The 27,023-nt window shown below is 38.9% G+C and overlaps 1 protein-coding gene across 1 annotated transcript; it reads right to left on the reverse strand.

Annotated features, from left to right (window-relative positions):
- Window positions 1-1,602: 1,602 nt before the first annotated feature.
- On the reverse strand, window positions 1,603-27,023 carry CCND1 (cyclin D1). Its single transcript, XM_070761616.1, has 5 exons — window positions 26,545-27,023; window positions 24,683-24,898; window positions 23,687-23,846; window positions 16,415-16,563; window positions 1,603-4,981 (listed from the first exon to the last, which is right to left on the reverse strand). Exons 1-5 carry the CDS (start codon window positions 26,740-26,742, stop codon window positions 4,826-4,828), a joined length of 879 nt encoding a protein of 292 aa, XP_070617717.1. The 5' UTR covers window positions 26,743-27,023; the 3' UTR covers window positions 1,603-4,825.

Below are 27,023 nucleotides of genomic sequence, written 5' to 3' on the forward strand. Positions count from 1 at the left end.
CTAATGCTGTTTATAGGTCAAATAGAATTAAGTTTTAAACCAGGTTGTTTAATCACTTGATTAAGTAGTTAAGCCGTAATCTAAAGCAAAATGGCTTGATTTGCAGAACCAAAAGCTAATGAACCTTATATTTTTGTCTAACAGAAAAATGTTTAAAAGTTGCTTTGAAATATGTTACTGCTTTTATCTGAAACTCTGGATTTAAAGATCAAGTCAACTTCTACAATTAATTACCTCAATTGGTTTAGAACTCCTATAAACTCTAAACACCACCAGGATGGTGAAATCGCCCTCCCCAAGGCCGAAAATCAGTTGGAGCTGACATAGGGCCCAGCCCTGCCACGGAACCTCGTAGGGCCCCTTGTGGAATCCTGTTCTGGGGCCAGGGGTGGACTGCTGCCCGGATGGGAGGGGGGAAATATAGTGGGGTAGCGAAAATGGAGCTCCACCCCAGATCACCCAATTTGCATTGAAAGATGTTGAAAAAAAAATGCAAGGTGTCCTCCTTAAGCCACGTCGAGTGTGGTAGTAAATTTTTTTTTAGCCCTTCACTGTCTGGAGCTCACCATACCTGGTGGTGGTAGTGGCCTGGAGCTGCAACCATCGGAGCTGGCAAGTCCAATGACGAGCAAGGACAGCTTTGGCCAACTGCTCATTAGGACGCTCCTAGCCCAGTCTGGTTGTGAGTGGCCCCGGCAGGCAACGAGGTGTACAGCCAGCACAAAGAACAGGGAGGCAATGGCAGCAACAGGACTTCTGGCACAACACATCCACTTGTCATCCATTCACTCGTGGCTGTGCATGCGCTTTGAGCCATGCTTCCAAGGACTCTGCCCTATGCAGTTGGCCCCGCCACACTGCTGCACACCAGATATCCCGTTGCCTGCTGTTGCCACTCACGGCCTGCTGACGGGCAGCTGCCCAGTGCTGTTCTGCTGCCACCTTGCTCATCGTTGGACTCGCCAGCTCTGATGGCTATAACTCTATGCCCCCACCTCCAGGTACGGCGAGTGCCATATTGGGAATTGACAAGGGGCCCTGGGCTGTGAGGTTGCCTGGTGCCGCGGCAGGGATGGCAAGAGTGTGTAAGTAACACCTCTAGGCACCCAGAGATAGAACGAGAGGAAGCTCAGCTGATCCACAGCCGCAGTTAAGGGGACCAGCAGCCATGAAGTGATCACGCTCACCATCCCCTGTACCTCAAATAAAAAAAAAATCTCTCCAAAAATAAGGCCAAGTGCTTATGTTGGGGTTCAATCAAAACCTGTTTTATTTTCAGGGAAATGCGGGTATATTTTTTTGCTGTTATGCTATTCTAAATGACATAGGGAATAGTAACATTTATCCAGTAGCAACATTGGTTACTACTGTATATGAAATTAAAGCTAATGTAGGAGCTTCGTGCTGGTTGGGAAGCACTGTGCTTCAGTATTCTCAATAGATCTGTATTTAAGTCAACTGTAAATTCTTTCTGTAACTTTTATTCAATATCCCAAATGTCACCCCAAAGGAACACTAGATTGTATACGTTGTATGCTGAACACCAAATATAAATAATAATCTAAGGAACACGGCTGAACAAATAAAACAGAAAACCAGGAGTGGGTTTTACAAATTTATTTCTAGTCTTTTAGGGGAGGTTTTTCTTGTTTGCTGGAAACTTACATTACAGGTCTGTTGGTGACTGTGCATTTCAGACCAATGGTGACAATAAGTACAATATACATATATAAAGATATATATATATATAAAAAGTACAATTCTGAATTGCTTGGCTTTCTATAGATTGTTATATCAATGTGACAAATAAAGCATCTCTGTTGGCATGTGAATCTGCTTGTCAGCATTTGGCCTTTTAGTACATACAATACTTTCAAAATCTGCAGTACACGCTGCCACTTCTCAGTAAAACACATCATAAAACTAACAACCATTAACTCATCAATTTTCTTGGTTGGTTCAGAGACACAGAGATGCCACAAACAGAAGTGTCTATGAGGTAAGCAGTAAGAAATGTTCCTGAAATGTGGACAGAATCTATCCAGTCCTCCTGGGTCCTGCGACTGCTAGTAGCATTACACGGCTGTTGTCTTTAGGTAGGATCTTAACTGCAATTGCCCTCAAAATGAAGTTCTAATTCTGTTTTGGTTTAGCAGCATACAGGCAACTAGATTATTCTTCACCGTACAACTTGGTTAGCTGGCTTACTTGAGATTTAGAGGTGTTGCTTTCTGTTTTTGTTTTAAATTAGCATTATGCTATAATTAACATCAACAAAAAAACCCTAATATATCATAACAGATTAAACACACAAAATACTTATTTCCAGAAGATAACCTATCATACCGCATGATGAATTCTCTCTGGTGGAAAACATCAAAAGGCATATAAGAGTTATATTATAATGCACCTTTCATATAGCAAATGTGGCTAATAACACAGCTTAAAACTACTATGATAATAAACCCCAGATCAGAAAAAGAATCCACTTTATAAAAACGCATTAACAAAAGAACCTGGCATTACTCAATCTTCTGAAATGTTTGCTGTTTTAAAATAAGCACAAATTAGTTGCAAATCGCCGAGACCCATTCAGAATAATGTCCAATGCATTTCTGTTTGCAGTAAAACTATGAGGTTTGTGAACAAACATTAAAACCTGATCTAAACACGGTTAACTGAAGTATGAGGTATTGTGAAACAGGAACCTTTTTTGGAATAGAGCAGTAATCACATTAAGTAAAATTGATCACATAAAAAAATCTACAAAAAATGATGTCAATAATATAATTTTCTATGAGAAAATTTAAAACCTATAACATGGCAGTATAATGACATTGTATAAACAAAAAATGACCACAAAATAGCAGCAAAACACAATGACGAAGATACAGAAAAGCAATGTTAATTTTTTTTTCAATTCATGCTGGGAATTTATCCATAGCAGCTCAATAGAAAATGTGGGAGCATCTGCTCCTTTTTTTTCTCCTTTTAAAAACTTTTCTTTTTTTTTTCCTTTTTTCTTTTTTTTACAATCAACACCTTAGCGGCAATTTCTCACATACATTTTGCCATCACATTCTCCTCAAGCATCAACTTCAACAGCTATGTCCACGTCCCTTCAGCTACCTTCTACAATAATAGATACATAGCCAAGATGTGCAAATTTTCTATTTGTCGCTAAATTTTAAAAAAGGAAGGGGAAATACACTGGATTAAGATCTTTTTTTTTTCAAGTACACCAATTGTACAGTTTTAACTATGGTCCTTTCTCGTGGTTAATGCTATTTTGAAAATATCTAGGCCAAATGTGTAACTATCTTAAAATGTCTTAAATCCTTAGGAATATGATCTTAAACTGTAATATTGAGGGTAAAAAGAATTTTTTTATTTTGTTAGAATCAAGGGGGCGATTTATTTTACAAATTATACTGGCCTTTCTGAACATCCTCTGCAATAAATATTCTTTTTAGCCTCAACTATAAATTATACATTTTAGTGTTTAAAAGCCTTCAGTTGTACAACATCTAGAGACCACTCTCAAAATATGTGTTCTATAGGTAAACCTTTTAGGCCCCTAAATTTATATTAACAAAATGAATTGGCACAAAAAATTCATCTAAATATCTTTTCTATCAAAAAGGTTAGGAAGATATCCTGGCAATTTTGTGAATGCAATTTCTCTGTCTGGAATACAACCTTCAGGTGAAAAAAAAAAAGACCAAAAAACACACCTTTCCTCAACACCATAGTTAAATGCACTTGCTTTGCAATTCCAAGTTTGCACACAAGCACTTTATATATATATATATATTTATATATATATATTTATATATATAATTTCCAAACCATTCCATTTGAAGAAAAAATTCCCACACACAAAAAAAGGAAGTATTTCCTATACCTAATGAACTGAAAGTGCTTTGAAATGGAATGGTTTTAACAACTTTTTTTTAAGAGATAAGCTGTGGATTCAACCTGGACATAAGTAGGCTGTGTATCTTTTGGGTTAAAACTAGTATGTTTTATGTATACACAGGTAACTATAAAAAATAGGAAGGTTACAAAAATATATTATGTCACTATTGCAATTTCTCTTTATTATTGGAACATATGTTAACGCCCTTCTCCGGCCATGCTAAGGTGGAACTCTAGAAGGCTTATGCACAGGCAATCCACAGAAAAGATTAACATATAATAATGGTGTATGCTAACATATACTAATGTAAAGATTACATTAACCATTTATAAGGTGAAGAGGCTAAACCTAAGAGAATAAAATAAACATTTGCAGATGACTTATAAAGTGACTAAATGCATAAGCAAGCAAGATAGAGAAAAGCCTAGAACTGCATTAAAGCTATGCTTTTTAAAAGGGAAAACGCACACACAAACCCAACACACATAAAATCTACCTAAAAACACCCTCTTCTACTTTAAAAATGGTTGGCTTTTTAATATGCAAGAAACAAATCTAATACTCCCCTGGCGACATGTGTTGCTTGTAATGCCTAGTCTGTAACATATATGCACGCATACATACACATATGTATGCAGCACAAGTTCCTAGAGAGATCATGCAGGTACTACTTATTTTTCTTTTTTTTTAAAGACAGTTGGGGAAATAAGGAGGGTGGGTTGCCTGCTAAACTGATAAAGGGAAGGAAGGAATAGCAAGGAAAAAATAATGAATAACATTTTCCCTTCTGGTATAAAAAGTTCTGGAGAAAAGGTTTTCTGGGGAGATCTTGATACCAATTCCTTCTCAGATGCCCTTTTGTCATTTGCTGGAACAGCCAAGTAAATCCAATCACTGAAGTCGTCCTTAAATATTCACATCTCTAACATCAGTGGGTGTGCAGGAAAGATCAGCTTCCTCTTCAACAGTCTTTGTTTCTGAAGATACGTTGTGTTGTTGTGCCTGGCGAAGACTAGATTCAAGGAGAGATTCAATCTGTTCTTGGCAGGCTCGTAAACAATCCTGTAGATGTTTAAGACAAAGGGGCAGGGGAAGACAATAACATTTTTTTTATAAATATGGGGAACTATCATCTTCTTCCAAACAAAGGATTAAATACCATGGCTTCCATCTCACAATGAGATTTTTTCCTTGCTCTTACTTCTGTTAATGAAGAAAGAGGAATTCATTCCATTGGCAAATCTCATTCTGGCATCAAACAATCCCCATTCTCCTAACTCAAAGATGAATTTCACTGGAGACTGTTTTCAATAGCTATTGATATTATCTTTCCCCCCAAAAAAGCTTTGGACCTATTGATTGAAGATGGTATGTAAAAGTACATGTATAAGTATCCTGTATGCCTGTCTGTGATCTTTGATCATAGGAAGAGTTTGGCCATATATAAGATTTGGAGACACTGACTCAAGGCCAAAGAAAAATTAAGAAATCTATTTAATCAGCAGACCTTGCAAACAACTCTAAATAAAGGAACAATGCTTGCCTTTATTGCAAAATGGTTACTTCCTATCCTTGAAAAAGAGCTATATCAGTAGTATTTTTTTCTGGTGTAAATAAAAAAATATTAGAGAGCAGCATGGACAGGTTGGGATGGGGCACAGGAGGAACCAATGTAAAATACCAAGATACTTATCTATATGGATCTAAGCCATTCTATCTCAAAGTAAAAATGTATAAAGTATTTTAAATCAAACATACTAATACAGTAATGTAATTTCAAAAGAAGAAAAAGGATTTTTTCCTGCAATTGATAAGAGTCAGAAGCTTTCAGAAATTTATTCCTCATCGTACTCTAGCCTCCTGCAGATCCAAATTCATTCTGCTGCCTGTTTTAATATAGCAAAACTAGAAGCAATAAGTAAATTATTCCAAGTGTGAGTGAATAAAATATTGGAATCAAAATTAACGGGACAATAGCAATTGTGAAGATGCCAGCAGGTAGAGGTAGTCCTTGACTTACAACCAATCACTTGGTGACCAATCAAAGTTACAATTGACCTCCGCAAAGCTCCCTGCAACCTGTTTTTGAAGTTACTACAGCTACACTCCCTTTTGCTCACATGAATAGATTTTGGTACTTGGCCACCAGCTCATCTTTGCAGCCATTTGCAGCATCCAAGATTCATGTGACTGCACGATTTGTGACTTTTTTTGGTCATTTCCAGGCATTTAGTTCCAGTTTCCAACCAAAAATAAAGTTCATTTGGACAACAATGGCTAGGTATGTTTCTATGTGTTACAAATTAAATGGTGTTTGTTTTTTAATGGTTGTTGCTTCACAATTAATTTTCCACTGTAGTGTCCAAGAATCTGAAAGTTCAAAACTATCAGATCAAGCTATTATGCAAGTAAGGGCATTTATAATAGAGCGCCAAGTTGTTATTTTATTCTAAAAATAGATTTCTCAATTCTGAAGATACTGTCTGGTGCCCCATTGCATTTTATAGATATAGGCAGTCCTCATTTAGTGACTGCTTTATTCAGTGACCACAATTACAACACTGATGTAAAGTAATTTTGCAACCAATCTTCACATCCACAATGTTCATAGGTCTGTAAAGCAAAGGAATATTTAAATAAGATTATAAGCACAGCCATGATTTAACTTAGCAAACATTTTGCTTAGCAATCAAGTTGCCATGTGACCATAGTTGCTGAATGACTACTATTTGCATTGGGACTTCAAAGCTGTCTCCAATATATTTTAGGTATATTGGATTATAATGTCTGATATCCCCTAAAAGCATGGGGAACAATTACAACTATTGAAGATCATGGATGCTACAGACCTGGGGATTCAGCAGCATCAATGGGCCTATAGAACATCTCCATTGAGGTCCTTCAATCTATCTGATTCTCAACATTTTTTAAAAAAATCATTAAAAACAGTCTCTAGGCTTCAAATGCTTGACTGCCTAGAAAATAGAAGAAACATAAAAGGAATAATAGAGAAACAGTGACAAGTTATTCTGTCACCTTGGGCAGTAAACCCGTTCTGGCAGCCATTTCATGAGGCTGCCTACAACCTACCCTCAAGATTTCAAATAGATTTAAATAACAAGATGATACCCATTATAGAAAAATGAAATTGGAGGTGATCAGGTGGGTTTCTGTAAGGTATATTAAGGTTCCTGAAAATCCTGAAAGGACAAAATAAACAAGACCACTAAGTGTCTTCCTCAAAGAATCATCTATGTATTTCAGTGTAATACATTTGATGACATAAGTTGATTCCTTGTTTCTATAGTAGATCTGGAATTTCCCTGATTGAAATATGCATTATCAATTAGAAATTAAACATAGCAGTCACCAACAGGTATACTTATCTGCAGGTGTAACACCTTTCTCAGTTACAACCACTGTGATAACAGTTACCTTAAAATGCAGAAAATAAACAATCCCACAGTAGTTTGCTCAACTTCCCTAGCTCCCTGTTTACTCCTGCCTCTAACAAACATTGTCTCAACATGTATAACACTGTGCATTAAGAACTTTGAAGTTTTCTTTTGGGATTGCCTTTTCTGATTTAACCTATGACATGCATTAGCCCTTGTGGCGAACCCAGTCTTCCATGATAAATTGCCGTCAAAAGTGTTAGGATGTGCATGACTGAAAATGAATGTTGCTTTCCTGAGATGGTGACCTGCCTGCTGTTTTCTTTCTTTTCTGTTTCAATTCTGCCTTCAGAGGCTTCTTGGGTGATCTACCAGCTTTTCACTGATTCTACTGCCACAAGAACTTTCTCTACCACATAGCATTGGGATAAAATAAGATTAAAAACCCAAGCTTACAATTCCCTGCAAGGCTGTTCTGAGAGAGAGGGAGGTTAATCCTACCTCTAAGCAGATCAGACCATCAGTTACAGCTCACTGAAAACAAATAACCCTTGACCTTTACTGATTTAAACTCTAGTGTAATATTTCCTCTCGATGAAGACTCAGTATTTTAACTAGCCACACTCCCCCCAAAACCCCATATCTTTAAGTCATTACGCCATACATTATTCCAGCCTAAGCAGGGGATTGGACTAGAAGACCTCCAAGGTCCCTTCCAACTCTGTTGTTGTTGTTGCTATTATTACTTCTTTGCTCTTGGCTTTTCCCAATAAAGACATGTAGATGGGATGTCCATTATATGAAATGCTTTTGAACACACATATCCTCCTTTAAATACCCATACATTTCATCTCCGAAAGAGAGTGTAAAGGGAAGACTCCCACCATACTTTTTCTTCTCTCCTCCCTTCCCCCTCTCCACACTTCCTTTTGCTTTCACAAAGTCTGGGAAAATTCCGAGGTTGCCTCAACCGTAACTATACGCCATATTCAGCAATTCCATTCAGGGGATTGGGGGGGGACGGACAGGACAGGATACATATTTTTCTCATGGTTCTATTCCTGACTAATCAAGTGTGAAATGTTATCTTCCTCTGCTGGAATTCAGTACACTAAGATGAATACATATTCATATGATTGACAATGAAGAAAAAAATCCCAAACCTAAAATCCAGCTGCTAACTATACATAAAATAATAGGATGTCCAAGACCTTATCATTTTCATGGTGTGTTTCAGAGTTTAATACACTATCAAGTAGTAAACTGTCCCTTTTTGGTTCTGCTCTCAGTAATTCAATTGAAATTCATTCCTATCCCACTACATTTCAGGAAGCACTCCTACTTCTCCTTGAGCTAGGAAAGAAGAAAATAGCAGTCTATAGAGGTGGCCCTCATTTAATAACCCTTTTCAGGACCATCTGAACTTGCAAGGGAGTGGGGGAGGTGAATAAGCAATTTCTGGCTGTTGAAATGCCATGATTACAACCTAGGTGCTCAGCATCTGTCTCATGATTATGATGTCATAGCATCCTTTTGTCAGGTTCCATGCAAATTTCCCACAAGCAATCTATCAGAAGCTGGGAAGAAGTTGAAAACTGCAATGACGTGAGGTTCTTGCTTAATAAGTAGTGTGGGTCTCACTTAAAAGAGTAACTAGGGATAACTTGCTAAACGATTCAGTCATTACAGTTTATAGCCATTTTGCTTATCTACTAGGGGCTACCTTTGAAAAGTGTTCGGAAACTTCAGATCGTGCAGAATGCAGCTGCGAGAGCAATTATGGGCGTCTCTAAGTATGCCCATATCACTCCAACACTCCGCAGTCTGCATTGGTTGCCGATCAGTTTCCGGTCACAATTCAAAGTGTTGGTTATGACCTATAAAGCCCTTCATGGCACCGGACCAGAATATCTTCGGGACCGCCTCCTGCCGCACGAATCCCAGCGACCGGTTAGGTCCCACAGAGTCGGCCTTCTCCGGGTCCCGTCGACCAAACAATGCCGTCTGGCGGGACCCAGGGGAAGAGCCTTCTCTGTGGGGGCCCCGACCCTCTGGAACCAGCTCCCCCCTGAGATTAGGATTGCCCCCACCCTCCCTGCCTTTCGTAAACTCCTTAAGACCCACCTCTGCCGTCAGGCATGGGGGAACTAAACATCTCCCCCTTGCCCATGTTGTTTTGCCATTGATTGATTGACTGTGTCTGTTTTTATATACATTGGGATTGTTTTATAAATTTATTAATTTTAAACTGTAATTAGATTGGTGGGCATTGGATTTGTTATTATGTACTGTTTTATTGTTGTTGTGAGCCGCCCCGAGTTTGCGGAGAGGGGCGGCATATAAATCCAATAAATCTAATCTCTAATCTAATCTAATCTACTGGTCCCAATTTCCATTTTTAAGCAAGGACTAACTGTGATGTAGATAAATTCCAATCTTCCTTTGAATTGGGGACAAAAGATCATTAGTTCACACTTTGATCCTTTTACTTATGGCTTAAATCTGGATTTAACCAAATAAGGAATCTTGGAAATAGCAAGTTAACATTGCAACTTATTTTCTCCCAAGCCATCATAAAGTAAAACACAAGATGCCTTCTGAATCAGGGTGGATAACAATCGATATTTTTTTAAAAAAAAAATAGTAATCAAAAAATCAGATTTTTAAAATTTAAATCGTATTTTGAAAAATCTAATTTATTTTAATAAAATTCTTTTGGAGTAAAATATCTAAAGATAATTTTCTATTTAAGATACATTAATAATTTAATTTATTCAGCATGAAATGGAGCTTAGTTATGAAGCACTTGGCTGTACATTCTGCGATATTGGGACTGTCCATAAGTCAGCAGTGGGTCAGAGGAGCTGCTGCTGCAGGAAAAGGATGAGAGTTGCTTTTTAAAAATTATGATTTAAATCAAATAGATTTAAATCAAGCCATTTTATTAGTGATTTAAATCAAATCCATTATTGCTCTCAACTTTTCTATGTATCAGAAAACTTGGAAGACAAGGGTGGTAGAGGGCTAAACCTGAGTACAGCACTCTAAATGTTTTATGCAATGCACACATCTGGAAAAGATATTGGGTATCTGGGAAAATAAAAGCAGATGAATACAAATTATTGGCTGACAGTGGCAACTTCAGAAACCATGTCTATGGAATCCTCTTATATATATTTTGGTATATTAGGTTGAATCAGGGCTGTATGAAGGCAATAATATAATAATGCACCACCAAAAACACCGTGGTGACGCAGTGGTCAGAATGCAGTACTGCAGGCTAATTCTGCTGACTGCCGGTACCAGCAATTCAGCAGTTCAATTCTCACCAGCTCAAAGTTGATTTAGCCTTCCATCCTTCTGAGATCAGTAAAAATGAGGACCAGATAGTTTGGGGCAAAATCCTGACTCTGCAAACCACTTAAGAGAAAGCTGTAAAGCACTACAGAGCAGTATTATAAATCTAAATGCTATTGCTATAATTAAAATTATTAATTTCTGCTTCTGCTAACGAAGAAAGCCATATATGAGAATATACTATTCCAACTGAAAACAGTTTTTTGAAAGATCACATTTTAATGAATTTCTAACTGTGAAATATTTTATCTGCTAAACTGTATAAATGCTGTAGTGCAACAATAATTATTTTTCCCTAGGCTTTGATATCATAATTTATTAGAGGGTTTTTCTATTGCTGTACTGTGTTATCAGTTCTACCTCCTGATTATGATAATTTTATTATGTGTTTGTGCTATCAATTAGTTTTGCTTTTAATTTACCTAAGCTGCCCAAAGTCTCAAGAAATCTAGTAAAATAACTATAAAATAGACTTCAACTTCACTCTCCAACCTTCATGGACCATGATATCTGATAAAGAACATGAGGATGGGGCACAGAAAAAGTGGTTGTATTTTCATGCTTCTTCCTCCGTACTGTGGCATGAAAGGAGAGATTCCAAGCATCATACAGTAACTTAAAGCATTTTAGTTTTTAAGCCAGTTCTGAGTTGGTATCAAATTAGTTTGCTACTTTCACAAGTTTAAAAGATGAACATGCTTAGGTAAAAATAAAACATCAAAAAGAGAGGCAACCTTAACATTTATTATTTGAAATACAAACAAAATGTTCTATGGTTTGAGGAGGGCTGACAAACTCAAATTTATTAATAAACAACACAGAAACCTGATCAAATTGACTTTTGCCTGACATTTATCTGAAGGTGTGAAAATGGTCTAATGATGAGGTGAGAAGTGAAATTGATGGGAGACATTTCAAGAGACCTTACTATGGTTATAGTCAGTCTTCTAATTACCTCAGATAAAATGGGGAAACTGGAGTCCTAACAATATAAATATGAACCATAAAAGAATTCCAATGAGATGCTATTACATAGTGCATTTTTGTAATTAAAAGGAAATGTTTAATTACAAAACCTTCAAATATTTAGCCATCTGTCCTAAATAATAACTGGAAATATGTTTCAAATTGTTCAAATGGAATTACTTGAGGAATGCTGCATGTTATACATTCCAAAGTTCTTACTTAGACTTTTTATGGCACAGCTATATTATAATTGTATTATACTGGTTAAATACCAAAATAAAGATTGCCTGAATGTTATGCCAGAAAATAAATGCTCCCCTCCTCCCCACACACATACATACATGTTTTAGAGCCTATATTAACTCATATTCTACCTTTCTTAATTCATCCTATAGGAATTGCAACAAAATCAAGAAACAAATGAGAACATCCTGTTATTGTTTTGGTAAAAAGAAAATAATAATAATAATAGAATTACTGTGAATACAAAAAGTGATGTGGGTCACAACTTCTTTAAAGTCCTTGTCACATGACTTCTAAATTATCATGAGCTGGCTCCAAAAATGTCTGAAGGTTGAGAAAACTGCTGTTGCTTTTTATACATGCTTGGGTCTAGATTAGAAGATTTGCACAGCATTGTGATAACTGAAGGGACTGTGGGGCTTGAAATCTAACACATCTGGATGCAACAGGTTGGAGAATGCTGTTCAAAGGCAGTTCTCGTGTCTGCACAAGAGTTTAGTGAAGAAGTAAAACATCACTGGATTTAGTTGTTCTCTTTTTATAAAAACAACATGGCATTCTAGCCTAAAGTTAAAACAGCTCTTCTGTGAGTAGCACACCTTTCCAGGTGAAGTGGAAAACACCTTCCTCAGGACGAATGAAATCCATAGACTGAGTCCCTTTGTTCTCAGCGATAAAGCTCCTCTTTGAAAAGGTAGCTTTGCCCTTGATCACGTCACATGGAGAGGCACTGTTACACCTCGTCAGAAACATGCCATGCGACAGGGTCTAACACAAACTTAGGAATCAAGAATGCTTAAATATGATTTTCTTTTGCATTCAAGATAAAAGGCTGAAATCTGCGTCGGTGCAAAATGGCTTCTAATGAACACATAGCTGTTCACAAAATGGCTGCCACATGGTAGGCATGGCCAAACCCAGGACAGTCACCACTCAGAAAATGAGTTAGACCCCTGCAAGATGCTCTCTACCATCCCACTGACACTTTGTAATATCACCATCGTAACTCCTCAGCACTTCTCAATAGGCTAGCTTCTCGTTATATTTTACTAGAAAAACATTTTTTAAAAGTCACCTTGGAAAGGATTTTAGCAGGCATTATTTCAGACTCTAGGACAGTGATGGAGAAACAATTTTGGTTTGCGTGCCTAAAAGGGGTGCACACGCATGCTGGCTTGCGCACACTTGCCCACACCCATCCCCCCCATGCATGCATACACACCTCTGTGAATATGCATAACCTCCCCCTGCGCATTCGCACAGGGGTCAGTGAAGCTTGGGATGGTGAAAAAACGGCCCAACAGGAAACTAGAAGTTTGGAAAAACGGACTTCCTGTTTGCCCGTTGTGTTGTTTTTCACACTCCGGGGCTCCAGGAAGCTTCCCTGAAGCCTCCAGAGGGCGAAACAGCCTTTCCCAAGGCTGAAATCAGCTGGCCAGGACACGCCTGTGTGCTGGAACTAACATAGGGGCCCTCCAATATGGCGCTGTGTGCCACTTGTGGCACGTGTACCATAGGTTCACAAGCACTGTTCTAGGAGTATGTTACCATATTGCCTACCGTGCTATTACCAATATTGTAAATCAATTCTCTTAATTTTCTAGGAAAGGAAAGCAAAGAACTAAAGTAAACTGCTTGCTAGAATAATTCTGCTCTCTTATCTGAACATTTCAGCCCAAGATTTCCCTAGCAAATTCACTTTTGAAAAAATGAACATTTTAAAGATACAGTGTTACCTCGCTTTTTGCGGGGGATGCATTCTGAGACCGCCCGCGAAAGTCGAATTTCCGCGAAGTAGAGATGCGGAAGTAAATACACTATTTTTGGCTATGAACAGTATCACAAGCCTTCCCTTAACACTTTAAACCTCTAAATTGCAATTTTCCATTCCCTTAGCAACCATTCAGATTATTACTCACCATGTTTATTTATTAAAGTTTATTTTAAAAAATATTTATTAAATGCAGATGAAAGTTTGGCGATGACACGACGTCATCGGGTGGGAAAAACCATGGTATAGGGAAAAAACCCGCAAAGTATTTTTTAATTAATATTTTTGAAAAACCGTGGTATACTTTCCGCAAAGTTCGAACCCATGAAAATCGAGGGAACACTGTATTTAAGATACCTTTCCAAAAAAGCCCCAGTCCATTATAATATATGAAATTTGACAATAGTTCACCGAGTTGCAGATGAAGACCTTTATATACTTAGTAAGCACTATCTCTGCACATTGTCAAAAATAACTGCTTAATTCATAAGTCCTGCAAAGACTTTGATAAAAGGAACTGAATAAACATTCATCAATTTTGGCTAAATTGCACCCTAATATCTTGAACCTATGTAGGCTTTTAGACAGAACATTCTTAGCAGGGGTGCCATAATCCAGTGTGGAAACTGTGCAATGCATAAGAGTGCCACGTGGGGGTGGGATGCCAGTTGCAAAATGGGGGAGGAAGGGAGAAACATTATCAATAACACAAGGCTCACTTAATTGACCACCGAGACCTAATTTATGCCATGGCATAACTACGTTTAATATTTTTTTTGAATATTAAAAAAACCAATTCTGGTGGTACTAAGTGCAATTCTGCATAAGGCGCCTTGTATGTTAGTAGTGATCCTGATTCTTAATACTATTATCTATACCTGTACCATAGTAGCACTAAAATATATTTTTCCATGCTTGATTCTTTTTCATTCTTGTAATGCAGACTATGGAGGACAATGTCAACCTTCAAATAGGGAAAATTATGAGTATATCAGAACAAGACGACTATTAACAAAACCTGGTCTGAAGGATCTTAAATATCTGACCCCAAAACGTATTGCCTTGCTCTCAGTGGAATGCAATTTCTTTTAAACTAAACACATCTTTATGAAACCTATTTGTCCCAGTTGGGAAGCATGTTGAAGGCCTACAAGGTAGCAGAAGCTTGTCCCCAAAATGGCATTTTGAATTGTGCACACTGCTTGCCCTAGGCAAACTCTATTTAGCCACTCTTTTGCTGTACTTAAGGGATGAATTCAGGAGAATTATTGGTTTTTTTTTACACTAAATGTTCATAATCTTGATAAACATTTGCTCTCAATCCATGTCAAAAAATCAAGTGTATGCATGTGAAAGAGAATTATGTAATAAAACCAAACTGGCCATCAAAATGCTTCAATATATTATTCCTTGTGATCCCTTAATATGTTTAGGAGGATTATTTTGATTGTTCTCTATCCACAATTCTAGGGGAAAGACCCTGAGAGGAGGTTGGGAGAAACACACAACGGGCACCTCAGAACCTGCTTAGAGCGGAAAGATCCTGGAAAAGAGACATTTCTTAGTTGGTGTCCTTTTCTCCACACAATGCCATTATTAGCTGTCCATCTTCAAAACTTGGTCTTCAATAATATATACTGCATTTTTATTAAAAAACCGCTCTTACAGCTGGTAAGAAAGACACTTTGGGGCAACCGCTATCCAAGCTAACTGGATACTAGCAATATTTTAGGGATATAGGATGGTTTTGGCTGGGTGTTCAAGATTTGGATGCAAAACCATAAGTCTGATTTTATTTGATACATTTTTGATATTTGGTGACATCACAAGAACTTATTTCAAGCATCTACTTTACTGGGCTTTCACATTGTTCCAAAACAAAGCTAAATTCTATCTTAAGTTCACACACCATTATAGTATGGATCATTGACTTTAGGTCTCCTTTTAAGGCGCCTTTCCTGCCCACTCATTCGTAAAAGGTTTATTGCTCACCAGTTACATCTCCAGGGGTGGTGGAATCAGGAAAAAGAACCATTCAGATTTTCACAAAATTATGGGACATATATTTTGGGGCATTTTAATAGAGGGAGGCTGAGGAAGAAGTAATTCAGCATTATTTTCTGTAGCTAGCCTCAAATAGTAAACCAATTACATAATTAGAATGCTCATAGGCTGTCCTTCTTCTCCCTTTTAACCATTTAGTGGTAGAAAAATCTTCACCGTAATTACACAGAATTAAAAATACTATTAAGCTTGTTCATTGCAATAATTCTGTTCCTCCTATTTTAAGTGCTGCTTTAAGTGCTGCAGTGCAATTACCTTTCAACCAAACCAATGTAGCCTTGAGCTAAGAGTTCCCTTTGTTTAAGTTTAGACTAGTGGTGGTTTTTTTAGCCCATACCATATAGTAATATTGGTTATGAATGTAATTGAAAAACACAACAGAAGACAAGGTGACTTGTTGTGAAGCATTCCCCTTGACTGCTTTTTTCATGTTTGTATTTATAATGATTTTTTTTTTAAAAAAATTCATTTTAAAAAATTGTTTGCCTCCTGGAGTCAATTGCTAAGTTGAGCCGCCATACAAACTGAATGAATGAATAAATGAGTGAATGATTAAATAAATAAAGCAACCTTTCAGTGTTTTCAGGAATGGAATTCACAAATAGAACACCAAGTGGAGGTACACAGTTATCAACTTAAATACAAATCAGAATTCAGTGACAGTAAAATAGATTCACTTAAGGATCAAGAATCACTTACCGGATCACATTTGATAACTTTTGATAAGAAAGGTGTGAGGCATTGATAAGAGAGAAAAGAATTAGTGTTTCCAAGGTGAAGACCCTGCACAGCTGCTACCACACTACCGGCTGCAATCATGGAAGGTGGGTTTGAAATAAATTTAACATCTGTTGGAAAACAGAAAGAAAGACATTATTACTGTATAAACCATTGTGTATAAAGTAACACTGAAATGGTATAGACAATTTAAAGGTGCAGCCTGTGATAAAACCCAGAAAACCCTATTTCAATATTCACAGGTATTTATGCATATTGTTATTCCTAGAAAGCTTCCCTGGATTATATCTGGTCTCCTATAAATATTGCCAAGTAAATCATCCAAGAGTTAAGATAAATCTTAAATTAATTGTCTCTATCGATGACAAAGCATTTGGTGCTATGTTAGGATTAACCAATGGGTAACAAAAAAAATCTAGAACATTAGATGGCAGTAAATAAACTGTTGCTGCCACCCAGTGGTTGTGTGGAATTCTGCAGCCTATATTTGACAGCCTCCAAGAAGATAGAATGGGGATTGTGGTTAGGCCTTATTGTACCAAATCTGAATTTTGAAACCTGAATGAAACATTTTCTATTGAAAACCCTGCTCTGACAGTTTAGTATTTTGTTGATGGGTTTGCTGATGAAACCAGGATAGTGTGCAGATCATAAGGCTGTCCCCAGTTTCTAAATGTTCTCTCATTTTCTATTCCAGCATACTTTTCTTTGTGAGTGCTGTGCAACACATCATCTCCCAGGCCAATTATATATTCACTCAGAATAAAATCACTTGATAAAATTTATTCTTGCAGTCCAACATCCTGTTGGTAGGTGATGAGGTATCCTTAATCACATAATCTTAACCACCTCTTAGAAAAAGGCAAAACACACCCCATCAAATTACAATACCCCCCAATCTGTAAGTAAATATATATGTTTAAACATTCCCTTTTGCAAAGGCTTTGCTTCACACTTTTCTCTTATCAGCAACTGCTTGCTAGCATTGGCAATAGGGATGGTGTAGCTAAGTGAAGGGGGTCCCACAAATTGGCAGATAATCAGTTACATTCTGAATTTCTGATGGGACATCCTGCTGACAAGAACGTGGGCCAATTTCCAAGCTGCATTGCTGTAGGTCTTGGTATAAAACCACTCCTCTGATTGATTGGCCTGTAACTGCCATCAAAAATGTTATTCCTTCTTACAACAACAAAAGTAATCATTTGCACTTTTAGGCTAAAATTCCTTCTAAGGAGGAGGGTTTGATTCACACATCCGACCAGGGCTAAAAAGTGGAACCAGCTTTAATATCTAATTAATACATGCTATCTTGTCAGCATCAGCCTAAGAAATATTCTTAGCAACCTGTATCTGGACAGTTCCTTAATTATTTCAATTGCAGCTCTATGCTGCTGAGAATCCTCCAAATGATCTGGAGGGCTGTGCTTGGAATAGTTTTGATAAATTTTTATGACTTTTGAAATAGCGAATTTCACGTATAAGCATTTTATTCACATTGCATCACAGTAATTTTTCTTTTGAATAGGACAGATCCAAAATGGCAAATCTACAATGAGACTTTTTCTATCATTCCACCTCCAATTTACTTATTAGGTAAACTGAGGATTTTACATTTCATTCATTCACATGTGTGTGTGTGAGAGAGAAAGGGAGAGAGAGGAAGGAAGGAAGGAAGGAAGGAAAAAAGAAAGAAAGAAAGAAAGAAAGAAAGAAAGAAAGAAAGAAAAAGGTCCAAAGTCACCCAGCTGGCTTTCAGATCTATTCCATCAATGGTAGGAATTAAGGAATTTAGGCCACTCAAAAGCAACAATTCCAAGTTAACATTTTGACTGAGGAACAATCTGCAATTAATACTGGTCTTTTACCTGAATGTGAAGGCAATTCATAATGCAGTAATATTTACAAGCGTAACATGCAATTGCACATCCTGAAGGTGTCAAATTACATGCTAAATTTATTTATTTAATCAATTTGTTTGTCTGTCCAATTTACAACTGTTACTCTGGGCATAGTTCCCTCTAAGCTGAGCAGTGAGCAATCGCTCACTTAAAAATCATCATCAACTCAGAGTTTTCCAAACCTGCCCAGAAGCCGAGAGGGAAAGAGTGAGAGAGGAAGAGAGAAACAGATAGAAAAAAGAGAGGAAGGAAAAGAGAAAGAAAAAGAATGGGAGTAAGGAAGAGAGAAAGAAAATCAAAATCTAGTTTGAAACTAGCTCAACTATTTAAGTGGCATTTTGATATTGATAGAGTTGCCCTATTATGAGCTCACTGTTATAGACACACAGTACAGTATTTTATTTTGAAATTCTCTGAGGCAAAACAGGGTGGGTTTTTTATTTGTTTGTTTGTTTGTTTATTTATTTAATATTTCTGTGCCGCCCAGTCCCGAAGGCACTGCCGCTCAGACACTATACTTTTCCGCCCACCCACCCCCAAAAATTAGAGGGTACACTGACTCTGGGTACTTAATATCTGTTCAAATTCAAGCAATCAAAAATGACCAAAACAAAATAGACATAATACATCAAAGGCCAACCATATTTGATGAACCTTTGCAAAAAACCCCCAAAAGGTTCATTTAATATCCTAGTCCTAGGAAGCCATTTATTCCACAGGGGTGGGGCCATTCAAATTATGCAGGGTGGGGCGGAGTTGATGCTGTTCCATAGGCTAGGCCCACCACCAAAGGTAGCCGCCTCATCAGTTGACACTGTTTCAGAGGGATCAAAAGAAACACCTATTCATTCTGAAAGATTTTTATAGGACAGGCAGAGATAATCAGATGGGTGGGTACAAAAACAACATGGCTGTATGCCTTGATGGGTGACTTTTGTGGTAACCAACATCTTGAATTGAATCTGGAAGCTCACAAAGTAGTGATATTGACATGGCATTACATCTAGGAATATTAAATGTGGCTTTCTGAACCAGTTGTGGCTTCCAGCACAAGCGGCCTATAAGATGTGCAGATTCCTTCAGGCAATTTTCCCACTATGATGCTTTACAAGTCCCAGAATCTGCACACGGGCAATATACATAGCCAACATATACTATGTTTCCCCGAAAATAAGATCCTGTCTTATATTTTTTTGAACCCTGAAATAAGTGCTTGGCCTAATTGCCATGCATTCAAAACCCTGACTGGACTTATTATCAGGGGATGTCTTATTTTGGGGAAAACAGGGTAGTTGTTAAATAATGTTTAATGTTTTGAGAGGTCTGAACTTCTGCTAGTGTGCACTGTGTAGACTTTGTAAGAGTTTAAGTTCCAATTTATTATAAACATTTGAACAATGGCTGCTTATTGGAGAAATTACAAAAGGCATTTTATTCATCAAACATCATTTCCTTATTTATGAAGGATTGTTAGTATATTCCCCTTTGAACTATATATATATGTTTGTATGTGTACACACACACATACATATACACATATACTGTATATGTATGTGTATGTATATGATATGTATTTGTGTGTGTGTGTCACATGTTTTTGCATGTGATTTATACACACACACAGCCAGAATTTATCATACATCATATTAAGATGATCCCACAAAGACTTTTGGGAATCCATTAAAAAAAACACTTCCCTTTCAAGATGGCAATGAACGAGAACACGAATTCCTGGTCCCACTCTTTCTTTCCGAGATGGGAAAAGTGTTAATGAAGTTTAAATGACCAGTTTGCGTCTGTCCCCATAACCACCCCATGTTCCCATAACAAGCCGCATGGACAGACTTTTTTTTTTGTTGCGACCCAACAAGGAATTATTTGTGGCAGAGACCACTAATTTCAGCATATTAATCAGGGGGCCCCTCTTGGCTGTAATTGGATGCCCGCAAGTGAAGAGCGTGGCATCATTGTCAGCCTTCATCGCCTCATCTTGCACTATTGAACGCTCCAGAACAAGGGGGCTTCGGTGAGATGAATTAGACCTGACATAGCTACAATGGGGAAGAGGCCCCCTCAATTGAAGCACACATCCCCAGCAGCCTATCTGAGACTTCATCCAAAAAGAATAAACAACTTCAGTGTGGTTAAAAAAAAAAGAAAAAAGGAGGGGTGGCGGAGGGAGAAGAATGCCAGCCACCCTGAAGGGAAGACAAAGCAGGCATCTAGGCACTGTGGCGCTTTAAAAAAAAAATTCCTAACAAGGCAAGTCACCCCCTTTTCCTTTTTCAATGGAGCAGCAATTCCATCTGTCTGGAGAGCCGGGGGCTATGAATGAAAATCTTTTCATTGAGCCAAATCAAAACTCTGAACATAAATCACCGGCTGCAAGATTCAACAAGTTCCAACTGGTCACATACCTTGAGACTTCAAATTTTTAAAAGCCTTGAGAATGGGAACAACTAGGGCAAGCCAAGTTTCAAAAGAGAATGACTTCCATCGGGGGAAATCAATAATAGCAATAGTAATAATTAATGGTAATGATCTTGATTATGCCTAAGCAACCAGATGAACACAATGAAAGAGGGTCATGCCTGATATTTATTCCTATTAATCATTTGGCTTTTATGTGTAAGCGCTTCTCCTTAGCAATGGCCTCAGCATCGCTTTTACTCTATTATATTCCTGTTCTGATCTGCAAATATTTATTCATTTTAAGTGAAACAACTCAGGATTTCTCTCCCCCCCACCTTGCTTTTTGCAACCCAATGCTCTTAATGAGTAGAAAATATTATCTTTGATAAAAACATATATAACAAAACAAAATAATCCATTTGGGCCTGGGGTACAATAGAATGAGGAGACAAAATTATTTTCATTATTATTTTTACTTTTAGGAAAAAAAATCTCCGTATCTAACACAAAGCCATGCTCACCATAATCTTCCATCTCTTGCCCTACCTCTACTTTGTGTAAACTATTTTGTTCCGGCTTTAAACTTAAGAGATGTTGTGTTGGATCTTTCTCCAGGGGGCCTCTCTACCTTACATATCTGTGCTTTATAAAGGACCACTAGTCGGGCAAATAGGCAATTCCTACAATTTACTTTGAATGAAACTTCCATTAGTTGCAAATGAAAGAGTTTGTAATTCATCCAGATGAAAACTCAGCAAAAGAGCAACAGCGACATAGAAAGTCACCAGTGTGCAACAGAAAGACAAACAGCCACATCTTAAGTCTAGGCATCCCCAATTAATCTAATGACGGCTAAGGATAAATTTGCTAAGATAAAACCCCTATTAACTAATGTTGACTTAGGCAAAATTCACACCGACTTCCTTGGGGTTGGGGGCTCCCTTGTTGACCTCCACACTTCCTTTAAGCTTGTGTAAAACGTTTCTAGACAAGGTTTGCATTCATCAATTCATTTTCCGGTTCTACATATGGCCATTTAGAACAATGTTTAAGATAGGCCTCAAGACCTGCCTTCTAAAGAGAAACATAACAACGCTGACAGCAGATCAAAGTACTTGGCCCTTTGCAAGCCTCCAACCTTTGAACTATTCTTGTTTTCATCATTGTGGGACTCTTTCTGCCAGCACCACAATCCAGGTTAAACATCCCCATACCCTAAAGAAAAGGCTGGGCAGGCATTTGAAAGAGTCTATTAAACTAACACCGTGGCGGCAAAGGAGTCTGATTTTTTTAAAAAAGCTTTTACTTTTAAAAAAATAGATGATTGTATTTGTTAGAACTATTCTAAAATGTTCCAAGGATTTTAGGAACTTGGCAAGGAACCCATTTTCCAGAAAATCCTAAACTACCGTCTCCCTTTGATCACTAGGCTTAGGAGAAAGGTAAGCTTGAAAAAATACCTAGTATTTACCTATTTTCTGTGGCCAGCTTTCCAAACCAGATTGCAGTGGAGAAACCATTTAAAATGGCATGTTCTTTTTTTCCCACGGGTTTGCTATTTTTCTTGGATATTACCACCAATTCCATTTCAGGTGTGATATTACAAATATTGCTGAAGTGTTACCCACTTGACCCTTGGAATTTATGCCTTTCAGGTTTTCAATCTTAGGTAAGTAAATTCTTCTTTTCTTCTGCCCATTTGGGATCAGATGAATCATATACATATCAATCAGTCTAATGTGTGACTTAAAAACATTAAACTAGATCTTCTAGGTATATTGTAACTGCAACTTCCCAGCCAGCCTATCTAGAACAGTGTTTCCCAACCTTGGCAACTTAAAGATATCTGGACTTCAACTCCCAGAATTCCCCAGCCAGCATTCGCTGGCTGGGGAATTCTGGAAGTTGAAGTCCAAATATCTTCAAGTTGCCATGGTTGGGAAACACTGATCTAGAAGACCCCAATTCAGTTTGGAATAGGTTGTAGGATATCCTTGCTAATCAACCTTACAAGCATTTGGAAAAAAACCCATGTGTCCATATTGTTCTTCCCAAGTACTCTGCTTTGGCATTTTCTCCTCTCTAGCCTATCCCACCTTTCATTTTTTTTAAATTTAAAAAAAGCCAGCAGCTAGTCTACCTGGACCAGGGGAATGCAGGGCTGCATTTCTGACCCCATGCTCCTGCTTGTTTGAATGGGTGTGGCAGCAGCAATCAAGGAAATGAAACAACAGCAGGCAAAAGTTTGAAGGAGTTTGAGAATGCAAGCATGCGCAGACACTCGGATTGCCCCTGAAATCCAACACCAGGCCTCTCTGTGAAATCCTGGAGCTTAGTCAGTGTCTCTAGCTCCTCCTGAGGCTTTAAGTGCACATGGCTGCAGCCAAGCACGTGGTCAGACTCAGCCCTTAGCCAGGAACCTTTTACAGTACCCTCTTCTTGTTTCTCCTGGAAAGGAGAAACAGAGTTATAAAGAATTCATTTGGGAAAGGCGCAATCTGGAAAGAAATCTGAGGTTCCAGGGGAAAACCTGACCTGTTTGTAACTCCTGAATTCTTTTTAAACAGTCGTGCAGCAGCTTTAAAGTCCTAAGAGCCTAATGACCTTGCAGCCATTCACCCATTCCTACTAGCTGAGCTGGCAATGTCTTATTCTGACACCATTGATTATCAAACCACCAATTTCAGCCTTGAAGCCATCCAGAAATGCCACTTTGCAGAGGCCAACTCACCTTGAGCAAAGTAATCCAGGTTCTGGGAGCAAGCTCATGTTCTTTGCAAGGCATTAGCTTTGCTGAGCTACTGCTACCCATTTTATAGTGTGCCCCTGTAAGAATTCTGGACAGTGGAAAAGGGAAGCGGGTGCATTTGCTGGGGCACAAAGAAACATAACACGCCTTCGGAGAGTGCAAGGCTCATACCTGTTGCACAGAGAGCCACAAAAGTCTGGGCGTGTTTACGGATGATCTGCTTGCTGTCCTCAGCCACAGGCATTTTATTTAGAAAATGTTCAATAAAATCATGAGGAGTCGTGGCAGCCAGATTCCATTTCAGCTTATTCACCAGAAGCAGTTCCATTTGCTGGGTTGGGATGAACAGAAAAAGAGAAGGAATAAGAAAAAATAGGTGGTTACAAAGTTCTCTATTTATAAATAGTTAGGCACACAAGTTGTTTTGGGGTCTCCTCACCCTGTTCTACATCACTTCTGTTTTGGCTAACAGAAAATGAACCCTTGCCAAATTTAGCAGCAACCATTGTGCTACTGGAGAAGAACATAAATAAGCCATGCGGGTGCCTTTCTAGATGAAAATTACATAATTCTGTTCCCTTCCCCCACCATTTCCAGGCACTATCATCGCCCAGCTGTTTTGAGCTAATGTGCATTAACTAGGCAAATTGTTCGAAATAACACAAGAGGGCGCTAGCCACTCATTTTATTCCGCTATCTTGTTACTGTATTTTTCCTAGAGTGAATAATAAGGATTTAACATATTAGGACATTTTCATTCAATTAATCTACTGCACCATGTGGGCTGCAGCTGCCCAGGGGTTGACAAATATCCCAAGACTAAATGCATCTACTGGCTTCCCCCTTCCCTCAAGAAAATGCCTGGTTCAGTGGTTTGATTCTGATGCACATTTACTTGAGAATAAACGTGGTTGAATTCAATGGGAAATGTCTTTCTATAGTGTGATTAAAACATTGCAATTAGCTTCCATTTAAAAATAGGGGGATTGTTGTTATATATTCTATTTTAAAGTCTAATGGTTTGCATATTTAAAGCCTGAAATAATTTTATGGGAAAACCACATCATCTTAAACAAAAAGTATCTGGGAGAATGGAATTAGTTTTTTTTAATTAATTCATTCCTATAATTTGTTGCTTCCCCAATGCAATAAAAAACAGGAAATTACCAGTAATTCATTAGGTCTAATGGAGTTATCAGTGTAAATACAGAGTTTTTCTGCTGTTAGAGGAATAGTTTCCTTCATTTTTGAAGCCACGAACATACAAGTAGCTCCGAGTAGTTGCAAGCGGCTTTTCTTGATGGGTTCAAAAGAGAGGTATCGGTCCAAATAATTCATTGCCAAGGGGAAAACTTCTTCTTCACATTTCTGTTCCTCACAAACCTGTAAGGAAGGAGGAAAATGGGGGAAAAAAGAGAGACATGCTAGAAAGCTTTTACTCCCTCAATTAAGCTGGTCTCTTTTTCTTTTTGATAACATATATATTTTAGGAAGCAGAAAGCAAAAGAAAAGAAAATAATCCACAAATAATTCAGCATCCTTTATTTAGTTTTTTTGTCTTAAAAAAAACCCTATGAAATCTGTAATGTGTAGAAGAAGTGAAAGAGAAAGTCGCAAGAGAAGAAAAATGTGCTTTTCCAAAATGCGGTCGGGAGAATTTGGAGGAAAAGACTAAAATAGGTGTGGGAGACCCCAAGATTTTACCAACAGGCAACCTCAGGAAAGCAATCTGGGGTTCAAAATGTTGGGGGGCATATGCCTTGGTGCCCCCTATTGGTTCCATTTGGCTCGAGTGTGGCTGCCCCCCCCTTTCCTCGAGACACAAAGGTGGCGTCGAGAGGCAGCTGCAAGCTTATTTTCCCCAGACGTCATATTTTCAAAAAATATTTAAAAATATTTAAAAAATCACCAGCGCCTCGCAAATGGGCTGAAAACCACAGCGGGGCGATTCTTTACCGATCCCCGTTGTGATCGAAAGAGGGGGGCTTCCCAAAAGACCACCCCGAAGTCAAACTCCAAGACCCCCCATTCCTCCTGCCCTTCCTTTCCTAGAGAAGCAACGTGCGACATTTGCTTGCGTCCAGGGTTTCAAAAATTAATAAAAAATAGATCCCAAGCACCCAGAGCTTCGGGAAAGGGCTGAAAATGTAGCCCAGTCCCTCCTGCTTCTGTCAGGACCCCTTTGAAACACGTCCCGATGGGGAAACTCGAACCCCATACTGTTTTTTGCCGGGCGACCTTGCCGACAAGTTTCTGTAGCAAAAGCATGTCTTCCAAGGGGGGGGGGAGGGAAAGGAAGAGACTAAAAACCACCCCATGCTCTGAACAAAGGAAAGTTTCAACCAGAAAACTCCCCGACATTTGCAAGCCAAGATCTGGATTCCCTCAAGCCTCGCGGGGAACCCCACATTTTCTCCCCGGAATCTTTTTTTCTCCCCCCTTCTAATTATTAATAAACACTTGGCCTTTGCAATAAAAAAGAACAAAGATGGCGCATAATACTGGCACCAGGAGCACTTGCATACGTGTCCACGGATATTAAATTTAAAATAAAAATCCCCCTCAAACGCCCGGGCAGCTCGAGGGGCCGCCGAAGAACCCCGGGGGCGACCTTCTGGGTTCGCGGGTTTTAACGAGACCGCCTTGGGACTCCATAGCCCTAACAAGAGGGGTGTGTGCGTAGGGGGAGGGCGACTTTCGGAAACTTCCAAAACTTTTGAAAACTCGGGCCACCGGGGCTCCTGCCCGGATTCCTGTTTACAAGGATTCCCCCCAAAGCTCCGGATCGGGGCTGACAGGGCGCGCGATCGGCATGCCGCGATCTCTCCTCCGCCCGGAATCCATGCAAGCCCAAGGACCGCTGCGAGAGGGGGGGGGGGCGACGGGAGGACCTCTCAACAAGATGTTTTTTGGGGTGCAGGGGGTTTAAAAAAAGAGAGAAGGGAGGAAGGACGCCTAAGACACCAAGGCTCACTTTTATTTCTAAAGAAAGCCCGACAACTTTTTTTTTTGTCGAAGCGCGTTTTTACCTCCAACATCCAAGTGGCCACTATTTTCCTCATATATGGTAAGATCTCCCTTTGCACGCACTTGAAGTAGGAGACTGAGGGCGAGCAAGTCTCCTCGGCTTTCAGCATAGTCTGCAAGACCCTGTCATTGAGGAGGTTGGCATCTTGGTAGGCTCTCCGGATGGTCTCGACTTCACAGCAGAGCAGCTGATGTTCCATGTCTTCTGCCGCCGCCGCCGCTGCCGCCTCCACCACCGACGCCGCCGTCCCTTCTTCTTCTTCTCCTTCTTCTTCCTCTTCTTCTGCGGACTCCCAAGGGCTGAGTCAGTCTGTTCTGGCGCTCCCCCTGCGTCCCTCAGATGCTCCTCGCGGCTGCGGCGGCTGCTGCTGCTTCTGCTGCTTGCTGCTGCTACTGCTCCTACAGCCCTCTGGAGGCTGCAAAACTTTCTAACTTCCAACAAAACTCCCCTGTATGAGTGCCCGTGTGACGTTACTGTTGT

The sequence above is a fragment of the Erythrolamprus reginae genome, chromosome 1 (genome assembly GCF_031021105.1).
Source record: "Erythrolamprus reginae isolate rEryReg1 chromosome 1, rEryReg1.hap1, whole genome shotgun sequence".
In the NCBI taxonomy this organism is placed as follows: domain Eukaryota; kingdom Metazoa; phylum Chordata; class Lepidosauria; order Squamata; family Dipsadidae; genus Erythrolamprus; species Erythrolamprus reginae.

Excerpts from the sequence above, each read along its gene's own strand:
- CCND1 (XM_070761616.1), bottom strand. The coding sequence starts at position 26,742 with ATGGAACATCAGCTGCTCTGCTGTGAAGTCGAGACCATCCGGAGAGCC. Across the intron at positions 23,847-24,682 it reads TTAGACCTAATGAATTACTG|CAAATGGAACTGCTTCTGGT; the intron begins GTAATTTCCTGT and ends ATCCCAACCCAG. Across the intron at positions 16,564-23,686 it reads TGTGGCTCTCTGTGCAACAG|ATGTTAAATTTATTTCAAAC; the intron begins GTATGAGCCTTG and ends GTTTTCCAACAG.